The 13,237-nt window shown below is 43.3% G+C and overlaps 1 protein-coding gene across 1 annotated transcript; it reads right to left on the bottom strand.

The window, feature by feature from the left end:
• Positions 1-4,332: 4,332 nt before the first annotated feature.
• Positions 4,333-12,233, bottom strand: GLOD5 (glyoxalase domain containing 5). Its single transcript, XM_006213450.4, is given in 6 exon segments — positions 4,333-4,458; positions 5,458-5,561; positions 5,564-5,612; positions 8,104-8,241; positions 11,414-11,482; positions 12,216-12,233. Coding segments are annotated over 6 exon segments (504 nt in total).
• Between the last annotated feature and the right edge of the window lie 1,004 nt (positions 12,234-13,237).

Raw genomic sequence — 13,237 nt, 5'->3', positions numbered from 1 at the left:
TATGTTTTCAGTTCTCTTGGATGTATATCTAGGAATAGAATTGCAGGGTCCTATGGTAATTATGTTTAGCCTTTTGGGGAACTGCAAAAGTGTCCTCCATAGCAGCTGTATGAAGTTTCCGATTTATCCACATCCTCTCCAACACTTGTTATTGTCCTTCTTTTTGAGTCTAGCCATCCTAGTAGGTGTGATACGGTACCTCATTGTGCTTTTGATTTGTACTTCCCTAATGACTTACAGTGTTGAATGTCTTCCCATGTTTTTGTTGGCAATTTGTATGTCTTCTTTAGAGAAATATCTGTTCAATCCTTTGCCCACTTTTATTGGATTATTTGCCTTTTATTTTTGAGTAGTAAGAATTCTTCATATATTCTGGATGCTAGACCCTTATCGGATATGTGATTTGCAAATATTTTCTCCTATTTGTGGGTTATCTTTTCACTTTCTTGAGTGTCCTTTGGAGCCCAAAAGCTTCTAACTTTGATGAAGTCCAGTTAATCTATTTTCCCTTTGGTTGCTGGGCTTTAGGTGTCATATCTAGGAAACCATTGCTTAATCTAAGGTCATGAAGATTTATGGCTAAGTTTTCTTCTAAAAGTTTCACAGTTTGAGTGCTGACATTTAGGCCTTTGATTCATTTTGTGTTACTTTTTGTATATGGTGTCAAGTAGGGGTCCAGTTTAATTCTTTTGCATGTGTATATCCAGCTGTCCCAGCACCATTTATTGAAAAGACTATTCCTCCCCCTATTGAATTATCTTGGCAAACTTGTCAAAAATCAATTGCCCATAACATATGAGTTTATTTCTGGACTCTCAATTCTATTCCATTGATCTATATATCTGTTTTTATGCCAGTACCACACAGCCCTGATTTCCGTAGTTATGTAGTAAGTTTTTTAATTGGGAAGTGTAAGTCCTCCAACTCTGTGTTTCTTTTTCAATATTATATCTATCCTGGGTCCCCAGTATTTCCACTTGAATTTTAGAGTCAGTTTGTCAATTTCTGCAAAGAAGTAAGCTGAGATTCTGATAGGGATTGCACTAAATTTGTAGATCAACTTGGGGAAAATTGCCATCTTAACACTATAAAGTCCTCAGTTGATGAACATGTGATGTATTTTAATTTATTTAGGTATTCTTTAATTTCTTTCAATAATGTTTTATAGTTTTCAGTGAACAAGTCTTGCCTATCTTTTGTTAAATTTATTACCAAGTATTTTTTTCTGATGCTATTGTGAATGGAATTGTTTTCTTAATTTCATTTGCGGACTGTTCTTTGCTAGTGTATAGAAATATGATTAAGTTTTCTATGATCTTGTATCTTGCAACCTTGCTGAGCTTATTCACACACACACACACACACACACACACACGATGGCTTTGCTGTGTGCCCCTTAAGATTTTCTGTGTACAATCTGCAAATGGAGATAGTTTTACTTCTTCCTCTCCAATATGGATGCCTTTTATTTCTTTTTATCGCCTAATTGCCCTGGCTAGAACCTCCAGTACGATGTTGAGTTGAAGTGGTGAGAGGGTACATCCTTGTCTTGTTCCTGATCTTCAGGAGAAAGTTTTCAGTCTTTCATCATTAAATATGAAGTTAACTGCAGATTTTTTGTAGATGTCCTTTATCAGGTTGAGGAAATCCTCTTCTATTCCTGGTTTGTTGAGTGTTTTTATCATGAAAGGGTGTTGAATTTTGTCAGATGCTTTTTCTGCATCTATTAAGAAGATCATGTGGATTTTGTCCTTTATTCTATTAATATGGTGTATTACACTGATTGATTTTTTGTGGGGAGGGTATTAGATCTATTTATTTATTTTTAGAGGAGGTACCGGGAATTGAACCCAGGACCTCATGCATGCTAAGCATATGCTCTACCACTTGAGCTATACCCTCCCCAACATTGACTGATTTTTGTCTGTTGAATCAATCTTGCATTCCTGGGATACATCCCACTTGGTCATGGTGTATAATTCTTTTATATGTTACTGAATTCTGTTTACTAGTATTTCATTTACGTCTATATTCATAAGAGATATTGGTCTGTAGTTTCTTTCCTTGTCATGTCTTTGTCTGATTTTGGTATCAGGTAATGATGGCCTCATAAGTTCATTCCCTTTTATTGCCGAGTAGTATTCCATGGAGTGGACAACCATAGTTTGGTTAACCATTCATCTGCTGATGGACATTTGGGTTGTTTCCAATCTTTTCCCTGTTGTAGCAAACCTTCTACTTATAAACTCATATGCCTCTCTCTGTACACACACGTATGAAAGAGTTTTTCCCGGAGTGGGGGTATCAGTCTATCTATTCATCTATCCATCTACACACCCATCTATCCATCCATTGGCCCACCTCCCCATTCATTCATTCACCCATTTGCTGCCCTTCTTTCCTCCCTTCCATTCCTTCCTTTGCTCCTTCCTTCCTTCCTTCCATAGATCATCTGTGTCTAGGCATATAACATCTGGGTCTAAGGCAAGCTGTTTTATTTTTAATAGGCAGGAAACCTGCTACAGCTTTTGACAAAGCCTTTCGTGTGCTGAAACTCATATCCTTACACATCCTCTATTCCCAGCATTTTGGGGGCGCCCTGGGAGTTTACTCATAGGGCATCGCTGAACTACCACCTGGAGACTGCTGGGACACCGGAGTCCCCAAGACTAGGGGCTCCCTCACCTCCAAGAGACTCTTCTACGTGCTCCTCCATCCATCTCTTACTTGCTCGGGGAAGCCGCGCGATTCCCTCTCCTCTTTGCCTGCCTCATTTGCTGGTTCCTCCTCTGTTTCAGAACTCTAAATGTCCTTGGGCCTCTTCTCTAGTTGATGTTTTCTATCTTGGTGAACTCATCCAGTCTGTCTTCAAAGTATCTCTAGAATCTAACGACTTTTTATCACCCCCCCCCACTGCCAGCACTGTCATCGCTCGCCTGGACCACTGCTGTAGCCTCCTCCTCAGGGTCCCCCAGCTTCCACCCTCAACCCCGCTGTCTATTTTCCTCCCAGTAGCCAAAAGGAACTGGTTAAATCCTAAGTCAGATCGCAGCCCTTCTCTGCTCATGACCATCTGGCAGCTCCCGTCACTCAGAGTAAAGGCCAGAGTCCTCTCCATGGCCCACAGGGCCCTACACAGTCTGTCCCCCACCACCTCTCTGACCTCACCTCCTGCTGCTCCCCCACCACTCACCCTGCTTTGCTGCACTGGCCTTCTCACTATTCTTCACATACACACACACCAGGCCCCTTCGTGCTTCAGGGCCTTTGCACTGGCTGTTCTCACTGCTTGGTATGCTCTTTCTCCAGCTATCTTGGCGGCTCCCTCCCTCATCTCTTTGGGTCTGTGCACAAATGTCTCCTTCTCAGTGAGGTTTCCCCTGCCCATCCCATTACCCATTGGAAAATTGCCCCAGCGATTTTTATCTGTTTGGCGACCTTTCCATATTTTCTTTTTCTCCAAAGCACTTATCATCCTCTAACACACTTGATGTTTTCTTTGCTTAATTTTATTTCTTTTCTGTCTCCCACTAGAATGGCAGCTCCACCAACATAGATATGCTTATCTCTCCTGTTCAACACTGTCTCTCCAATGCCTGGAACAGGGCCAAGCACGCAGTAGGTGCTCAGTATACATTTATTGGGTAACTGAATGAGTGAATGGTGGAGGGAGGGGACAGAAACAGAGGAAATTTGTCCTTGTCCCGCCTACTCTGTCAGGAGCTGAGCCTCAGTTGAGATGAGTCTGAACCTGCCAGATCCAAAGATGGAAAATGCCACATTCCCTGGGGGTGAGACCAGCTAAGGCATTCCAGGAAAAAGGTAGCATAATCTGGGCTGGTCCTTGAAGACCCTGTGGGAATCATAGAGACCTTGGGGTTCAGTCAAGCCTATGGGGTAGAGGAAACGGCAGGCAGCACTTGGAAGAAGTGAGGTGAAAGATAAAGGGCGAAAAAGGATGGGCTCACCAACGAGGAGATATCTGTCAAGGGCCTGGAATCCCAAGGGGATGACCCTGGATTTGGTCCTCAGAGATGTCATACCCTGGTCACTGACCCCTCAAATAGCTCAGAGACCTCACATCCTCGATGAACACCCATACAGAATGCTGAGACAATAAAAATGAAGAGCTTACATTAATTGAAAGGTTATCAATTTACTGGATGGAGGACATTCAGACTTGTTGGTCCCAAATCCACCTCAGATCCCCCAGCAGGATGTGTGAAGTGCCCAAGTCCTCAGTCCTTGAAGGCTGGGCCTGGGTGAGGGTTTGCAGGAAGGAAGGGAGAGGGCGACATCGCAGGGGACAGAGAGGAGGACAGCCAGCCTCCGTCACGAGGAGATATAGTTGGACACCTCAATCAAGTTTCTGTCAGGGTCCCGAAAGTAGATGGACATGATGGGCCCCTTTGCCCCCATTCTGGGGACTGGACCCTCCTCAATGGGGACATCACAAGCCTGAAGTAGGAGGAGAAGATAAAAGTCATTCATCACAGTCCAGGTGTGACCGAGATGTAATTCCTTATAGTGGCCTAGAAGACCCCTGTATCTTTCTGACTTCATCTCCTACCATTCTTCCCTCCCTCATTCTGCTCCAGCAACTTACCAGCTGTATGACCTCAAGCAGAGTACCTAACTGTTCTCTGTACCTCAGTTTCCTCATCTGTCAAATGGGGATGATAACGTGCCTAGTATTATCTAGTAAGTGGCAGAGTCAGAACTGGAACCCAGGCAGTCTGGGACAGAGAAAGTCCATACACTTAACCCCACTTTATTTTCAAACCAGACTTTTTCACTGATATTTTCCAAAGAAGGAGTCCAGGTCAGTTTACCCAAAATATATTTAATACTTCAATCTGTGTTCCCCAAAAGGAGTACCAATGACCCTTTCACATGAAATCATTTTAAGTGTTACAGGGACACTAAAGTAAATAACAGCAAGTCAGAAATTATTCCCTCTTCAATCCTCTTTCAGTCCTTATGATACCAAGAAGAAAGTCTCTGGTGGATACTAAGTCCTTGGTACCTCCTTAACCACTTGCCAGATCTTTTGGAATATCAGGCCCAGAGAGTGTGGGTAACAGAAGTGGCTAGAATCTAATGACATTGTGATGCTTTTATAGCTGTTTGTTTTTACAATTACCTCCCCTTTATACCAAGATATAGTGGGTTTTCATTTACTTGGTTGAACATTTTCTTTTTACATAAATACATTTTAAGTATGTGTTTATGTAAAAAGAATTTAGATATGATTTTTTCACAAGGGTGATGGAGAGTTTTCTTGTAAAATACATTTGTTTACAGGAAAAAAAATGTCAGTAAAAATGATGAGTAAACAATTGTGTCCAGGCCTTATCTGGATGTGATGAAACCTGTTACGTCTGAAGTTTGAGTCAGGCTTCTGTTTTCACTGCATCTGCAGCAGCTTTCTCAAAAGAGGATGGAAATCTGACTCACCTTGAGATGCTGGACCATTTCCTCCAAAGGCACCTCTGTGATCAGACATATATCCAGGGATCCGGGGACTGGGTGAGCGGCTTTGGGTTCAAATTCTTTCCCACTTCGTGGAGGTTAAATTTCTGGTCTCCAAAACACAATGCTTTCCGGTCCCCCTATTTAGGGAGAGAAAACAACCTAGAACTAAACCTCTTAAGATGAGTGTGAGGCAAAGCACCCCCCACACCTACCCCAACAAGATTAAAAAAAAAAGATAGAAGAAGGCTTTGAAGAAAAACAACAGCCTGTTGACCCACCCTAGTCTCATTCCTTAGAGGCAGCTGCTTTCAACGTGTGTATGTGTTTCTTCTGGAAATTATTTCCATACCTCCAAACAATATGTTTATATGACCCATGGCAGAAACAGCCATTTGTCTACTTAATATGCATTTCTCCCCTTTACTTTTAAACACAACCCAAATTTCAGTGGGGTCTGTTGTGTGCCCAGCTTTCAAAGCATGCATCTCCCAGCATTCCTTGCTGGGAGGCCGCCTAAGATGGACTGGACAGTGGGGTGTCAGCAGAGGTTGTGAGCAGTACTTCTGGGAACCTCCCCACCCCACCGAGCTGGCGCTTTTTGCCCACTTACTTCCTCCTTCTTCCAGCCACTGCCCGAGTCCTGACTGCCTATCTCTGGACTGGTTGTTAAATGAAAGAAAAAGAAACCCACTGGTAGTTGAGTTTTTTCCCCACATGCCTCCAAACAGTTCCTAATCGATACGCCACTCTTTCTTGACTGGGCAACTTTAAACATTTTCTATCCTTTCCCTGCTATGATAAATGAGAATTGAGCTCATCCACATTACTACCCCTCCCAATAGAATTCTGTCATCATTTTTAGTTCCTCTTTTGGCTCCTTTAGAACTTTTCAATAACCCGCTTGCGTCTTTACATTTTGATGGATGGCCATAGCGTCTCCTTGGCCCAACTCTCTTCTTCATCCCGCCTCCCTCTCCTGTACCTCTCAACTTCTGCCATTTCTTTTACCATTTTCATGTTCCTTTTATATCACCATGACTGATACCACATCCATTCCATCAGAAAATGACTTTATTTCACTTGAACAGTAGTTCAGCTGAGTACAGAATTTGAGGTTATAGGTTATTTTCCCACAGCCTTATAAGTATGTTGCTTCGTTGTCTTCCTGAATCTGGTGTTGCTGATAAAAAGTCTGATGTTACCCTGTTTTTCAGTCTTTTATAGATGATACATCCACCCTCCACTCCTGAAGCTTTTAGGACCTTGTACTGGAATTTCGCTGCCATATGTCCAAGTACAGGAAGCCGAGGCTACACGTGCCTCATTATCATCATTGACCCATGCAAAGCCCCTGTCTAGTTTTATTCGTGTATTTATTCTTTTTATCCCCATTCTTCATTCCTGTCCCCACCCTAGGCAACTATTATAATGTGTTGGATGGTCATCCTTTGGTCTTCATAAGCTATTGTAAAAAGTATATAATTGTTTCATGTGTGTATGTTCTAAATGGTACCTTGCTGTCGACCTGACTAGACGCCTTCATTTTTCACTCAGCGTGATCTTTTTAAGACCTGTCCATCTTGCTGTGTATACATCCAGTCTGATGTCACATAGTTCTATTTTTATGCATAGTGTTCTATGTTAGTTTTAAAAATCTTACCCTGTTTGCCATTCCATGGGCCCTTTCAATTTAAGACATCTTCAGTGTCTCTGCATCTCTCACTTTTGAATTTGTTCTGAATTCTGAAGGCTAGTATTCAGACTCTGGAAACTTCCTTTTTACCTTGAATCTCTTTTTCTTGGGACCTTTCCTTCTCCTGATCCAAACTGGACTGATTGTTTTCTAGATATCTTTCTGGATCTTCCTCTTGGGATCCACTGTGTCCTGACTTTCATTGTCTTTCTTATTCCTTTTTTAAAAATTTATTTTGTTTATTTTGGGGGGGTAATTAGGTTTAGTTATTTATTTATGTTTTGTCTTTCTTATTCCTGGATTAATCACTTATTTTGATGTAGTGTATTCTTAAGTAATTTTCAAAGCAAGTGGGCAAAGTTTCTGGGTCTTCTTATGTCTAAGAGTGTTTTATTCTACATTCACATTGATTAATAGTTTGGCCATAGAATGTCTAGGTTGAAATGTTTTCCCTCAGAATCTCGAAGTATTTCTTCTATTGTCTTCTGATCTCTGATTCTTGGCAAATCTGATCTCTGCATATTTCCTTTCTCTTTGTAGTTGAATTGCTTTTCCTTTTAACCTTTCTGAAAGCTCCTAGAAGCTTTGTTTTGATTTTAATGTTCTGTAATTTCATAAGAACATAGATCTAAGTGTCAATGTACTGGATACTCAGTTAACCCTTTCCTTATAAAGACTGGAAAGTTCTCTTGCGTTATTCTGTGGTAGTTTCTTACCTTCCTTTCGCCCCATTCTCTCTCTGTAAAGGCCACTATTTGGAGTTTGGATCTCCTCCATTGAACATTTACATTTTTCTCACAGATCTTATGTGTGTGTGTGTGTGTGTGTTTGTGTGTGTGGCTTTTTTTGTGGTGGGGGGAGTTTTCAGTTATTTTTTTAAAGTAATATTATCAAGTTTATCCCAGCTGCAGTTTGGCATTTGGGGACATGATTACCTTGAAAGTCATGACCTCCATGCCCAGGATCTTGGAATAAAACATAGTGGTGTTTTTAACGCTCCTTACTGTCATCACAATGTGGTCAAGTCTGTGGATAAGACACGGAGAAGGGCTCTGACTGCTGTCCCTCCATGACTAAAAACAAACAGAAAAAAGTCAGAATGGACCATGCTACCACTGGTCACACCCATGTTTCACAAGAGCCCATGTGTCTGCCATGACTACTTTCCACTGTTTTCTTGGTCTTTTCCTCCTTCCAGAGGAATAGACGAGAAGGTTAGGGGAGGTGGCGACCAAGACCAAACCCTCCCTTGTCTTCCCCAAGCTAGAATACATCTCTTCTGTAAGAAATGACGCGACATAGAGGAGGCCCAACCCCATGAATACAAGCCCCCTCTTGGCCAGTTTAACCAAGTCCCCTCCTTTTTCACTCCACAGTTAACGATCACAGAGGATCACAGAGGACAGGACAAAAAGGTAGCATCTCAGATGAAATTAATGTTTCTGGGCGTGTGTGCTTACAGATCAACCTTGACGTCCAGTGGGAGGGCACAGCTTCCCACCCCTCACCTCCTGCCTTTGGCACATCTACCAGGTCTTTCTCTTGATTTGTGTTCTTTAGTCATTTGTATATTTACATTACATCTGCTGCAGAATTAGAAGAACCCTGTGCACTGTAAATTGCAGAATATAGTGGTTAAAAGAACAGACTCTGGAGCCAGACTGACATTTAATTACTCTCTGTGTGCCTTGGTTTCTCCTTCTGGGAAATGGGCCTGAATTTATATGTGTCTTATAGGACTGCTGTGAACAATTTTTTTAAAAGTTGTATTTTTAAGGGCTTAGAACCTTGCCTGACATAGCAAGTGCTGTAAGAGTTAATGATAATGACGATGACAATGATGTCATGATCATCTTGTTTATAATTTGGACTCTCTGCATTCACTCCCAATCTCTACAGCCTCATCCATTGCTCTTGAACTCCAAGCCACATTGTCCTTTTGCCTGTTCCTCATGAGGGCCATCCTTGTACCTTTAGCCTTAGGGCCTTTTGCACATGCTAATATCTGTCTCCCTGATTAGCATATAAGCTTCATAAGCATAGAGATTTCTGTTTTGTTCCCCACTGTGTCCCAAACAACCAGCAGATGTTCAATAATATTTATTCAACTAATGAGTGTCTACTACAGTAATTAGGCCCAGAACCTGGCACAAAGTCTGACTTTTCTATTCCATTCTATTCTATTTTATTCTATTTCATTCCACCCTGTGCTATTTTAGTCTGTTCTATTATGTTCAATTCCGTTGAAACTATTACATTTTACCATATGTGCTGCTGAAGCGAGCACTCAAACCATTACATTTTAAACAGTTGATTTCACTGAGCCCCAGCTTTTAAAAAAAAATACTGTGCTTTTCTATTTTCATGAGTGGCGGAGGCATTAGCAAAGTTGCTGACATCTGCTGTCCTCATGGATACAGAGAATCCACGTGGACACAGAAGCAGTAGAATGAGAAAGTGATTGACAGTTGGGCCCCACTGAAAATAAAGTCGTATGTTAAAAACATCTTATTAACCTTTCAATGTCTGTAGGGTTTATAATAGATAGCACTCCCTTTCAGTCCCAATATTGGTATTTTATATTTTTTCTCCTAATTTATTGAGAGAACAAAAATTACAAATTATTAATCTGTTCAAAGAACCAATTTTTGACATTATTTTCTCTATTGTATGTTTGCTTTCCATTTTACCAGTTTCTGCTCTTATCTTTATAACTTCCTTCTTTCCACTTTCTTAGGGTTCAGTTTGCTGTTCCTTTTCCAGATCCATGATCTGGAAGCTGAGGTAATTGATTTTCACCTTGTCTATAGGCGTTTAGAGCTCTGGACTTCCTCTAAGCACTGCTTTAGCTGCATCCACCAACTTTGATACTTTTTGGAAATCAACTCAACCTACTCCTCCCATTATTCAATCCCGTGCCAGCTCAGATTCACTAACCCCCCGACCCCCTCCAGCTTTGCAGATAGGGAGCTCCATCCTAGCAAATTCAAGAATAAGTAGAGCTGGCTCTTCTAAGGAACAAGATCCACGTGGCTTAGAATCTAAGCATGAGGGAGCAGGACCAGGAGGGGAGGGCAGGGCCACATCATGCAGGGTTTTCAAGGCTAGGTTAGAGAGGCTGGTTTAGAAAAAGATGATCAAGTCAACTGAAGAAAAATGCACAACCTTACAGTTGTGAGTTATGTTTTATTCAGGGTCTTACTGAGAACTGTAGCCCAGAAGGCAACCTCTCAAGACAGCTCTGAGGAACTGCTCCAAAGAGGTAAGGGAGGGGCAGGATATATAGGAGTTTTGGCTGGGGAAAAAACCCAAGTAGTCAAACATCAAAAGATTGCTGCTTATCACAAAAACAAAACAAAACAAAACCCAAAAAACCCAGACATCTCAAGTTAACGATTTTAGCACTTTTCTATGTATGGGAAGATGCAAGAGTCTGGGCTCATTGAAATTTTTCCTTTGAGATGCATCTCAGCTATCTAGGGCCAGTATCCTGTTTTTCTCCATCCTGCATTCCCCCAGGGCGCACCGTTGCGGGGAGGCTGCAGTGGCTGCCAGCTGGAAGGCGAGGAGCATTCATTGTTTGCTGGAATGGCAGGCAACACTCCCCTCCCACAACCCAGACGCGGTAATCCCCTACGCTTACTGTGTGCCAAGCCCTGTTCTAAGCACTACACAAAATATAATCCATTTTATTCCTCACAACAACCCAACAGCATGTGTGTATATAATATTAAATACATAAATATATATATATATATATACTGAAGTGCCTACAATACAATACTCTCACACCTGCCTTCTCCACAGGGAAGGCTTCTATCTTTCTACAAAGTCCTCTTCAAGGTCTCCTTCAGTGTGCCAGGGGTCCCTGGGATTCTTCTAGCAAACCTCAAGGTCAGTGCTGTGTTTCTCAGCCGCTCCCCACACCGCTCTAGCCTGAGGGCCCTGGCTTCCCCACCCCCAGCCGCCCCCCAGGAAGCAGAACAGCCAGTCCTCAGCCCAGGCCCACTCCTGCAGCATGTTGACAGCTGGTCTTGTGTTAGAGCACGGACCTCTTTCTGTGTCCCTCTGCTGCCCTCTGCTTGTCTTTGAAGGAGAAAGGAAAAGAGAGGAGGATGGGGAAAATGGATGACAGCGCTCCAGGATAGCCTGCGTGGAAGGGAAGCAGATTACCACGCCCGGCCGGAGACCCCTGCCTTGGTGCCAAGACCCGTGCCCCAGGCCCCCAGGGCCCATCCCATTCACCTGCTTCTCCAAAGTCCTGCTCCACATCCCGCCTGGCAGCCTGGAGGGCAGATGGTGCAGCAAGGTGGGCTAAGTGTCCTTGCTCGTGGGCCTCCAGGCAACCCTCTGGCTCTGTGCCCAGAGATCAAAGGGCAGGAGTAGGAGGGCCACGGACTGAGGACGGCTGGTGCTGACAGAGGTAGGTGGTGCACGTGCCAGGACTCTGACATCAAACTGGAAAGTAAAAGCTTAAGATATGTCTTAGCCAGCTCAGGCCGCCATTATATAGTACTATAGACAGGGTGGCCTAAACCACAGAAATGTATTTTCTCACAATTCCGGAGGCCAGAAGTCCAAGATCAGAGTGCCAGCATGGTCAGGTTCCGGTGGCAGCTCTCTTCCTGGCTTGAAGATGGCCACCTTCTTGCCATGTGCTCACATGGTAGAAAGAAAGAACGTGGTTTCTGGTGTCTTCTTATAAGGACACTAATGCCATCATGAGGTCCCCACCCTCATGACTTCATCTAACCCTAGATAAGCCGCCCAAAGCCACTCCTAATACCATCACATTGAGGGGTTAGGGCTTTTAACACATGAATTTGCGGGGTGGGCACAAACATTCAATCCATAACGAGGTGTATATGTGTAAGGGATTACTTTGTAATGACATAGGAAAAGCCACCCATCCCAAACTACTGGGGGGAACGTTATTTCTAGGGTGTGAGGCCCCTGATCTATTTAGGGTGTGTCTCTGGAGTGTGAGATCTCTGATCTGTTTGGGACTGAGCTCTGGAGTCCTCCCCCTTCCCAACCTCTCTCTCACCCCATCCTCACCCTCCATTGCTGAGAGTCAGGGAACAATCATCAGCCCTATTGCTGTTTGCCTTACCTTGAACTTAGCACCTCTCTCTCTTGTGGGTTACCTCTCTAGCCCCTGGGGCATATGAGTTTCAGATTCTTATTCCTAGGCACACCCCAGATCCCTAACAGACACACAAATGCTCTGTGCTATGCATATTATTTTTATCTTACGATTTTCCTTTATAAAGAGTTACACGAATACATGAAATGGGTTTGTATTAAAAGTTCCAACAAAACATCAAATATATGGACTATACAGGTCATCCCCACCTCCACTCTCCAAAAATGATCACTGAGGTCAGTTTCTGGTGTTTCCTTCAAACACATACACACACACACACACACGCATAAACACACACACACACACAGAGTCACTAAAACCATCTCCCACCTGCTTTTCCCTGTTAACAGCATGTCCTGTGGAAGGCACTCCCACCCCATAGGAACACACAGGTCCCACGCATTCTGTATCACGTCAGGTGGGTACTCTGTGGTATAACATAAACTCCCCAACTTTCATTTCACTCTGCAGCAGTCATTGTCTAGAAATGGACATTTATAAGGTTTTCCCAGTCATTTGCTCCTACCTGCCTGGTGCACACAGCTGTGTGTGTGTGTGTGTGTGTGCGAGTTAGAAGTGGAATTGCTGGGTCAAAGGGTTCTTTCATTCAGCAGACACCCAATGAGTGAGGTCTGTGTGATGAGCACTGTTCTAAGTGCTGGGAAGACATCAGAGAACAAGACAGACAAACATCCCTGCCCACATGGAGCCAACATTCCAGTTGGAGAGGAGGGTGTCCAATTTTTATTTAGATGTTTCACAAGCCCTGGAAGCTTTCACTGTCATCAGTGGTGTGGTCACTGGCTGCTTCTCCACTGCTGTCTGTGGGGCAGGGTCTGCAGCAGGAGGCTGGCTGCCTTGGCCTTTGCTCTCTACAAGATCTGCAGGGGCTGGGGCTGGGATGGTCTGTTTGGAGACGTGGA

The sequence above is a fragment of the Vicugna pacos genome, chromosome X (assembly GCF_048564905.1).
Source record: "Vicugna pacos chromosome X, VicPac4, whole genome shotgun sequence".
NCBI lineage: Eukaryota > Metazoa > Chordata > Mammalia > Artiodactyla > Camelidae > Vicugna > Vicugna pacos.
Note: the sequence above shows the minus strand (reverse complement) of the source record. Positions and strands in the feature narration are given on the sequence as shown.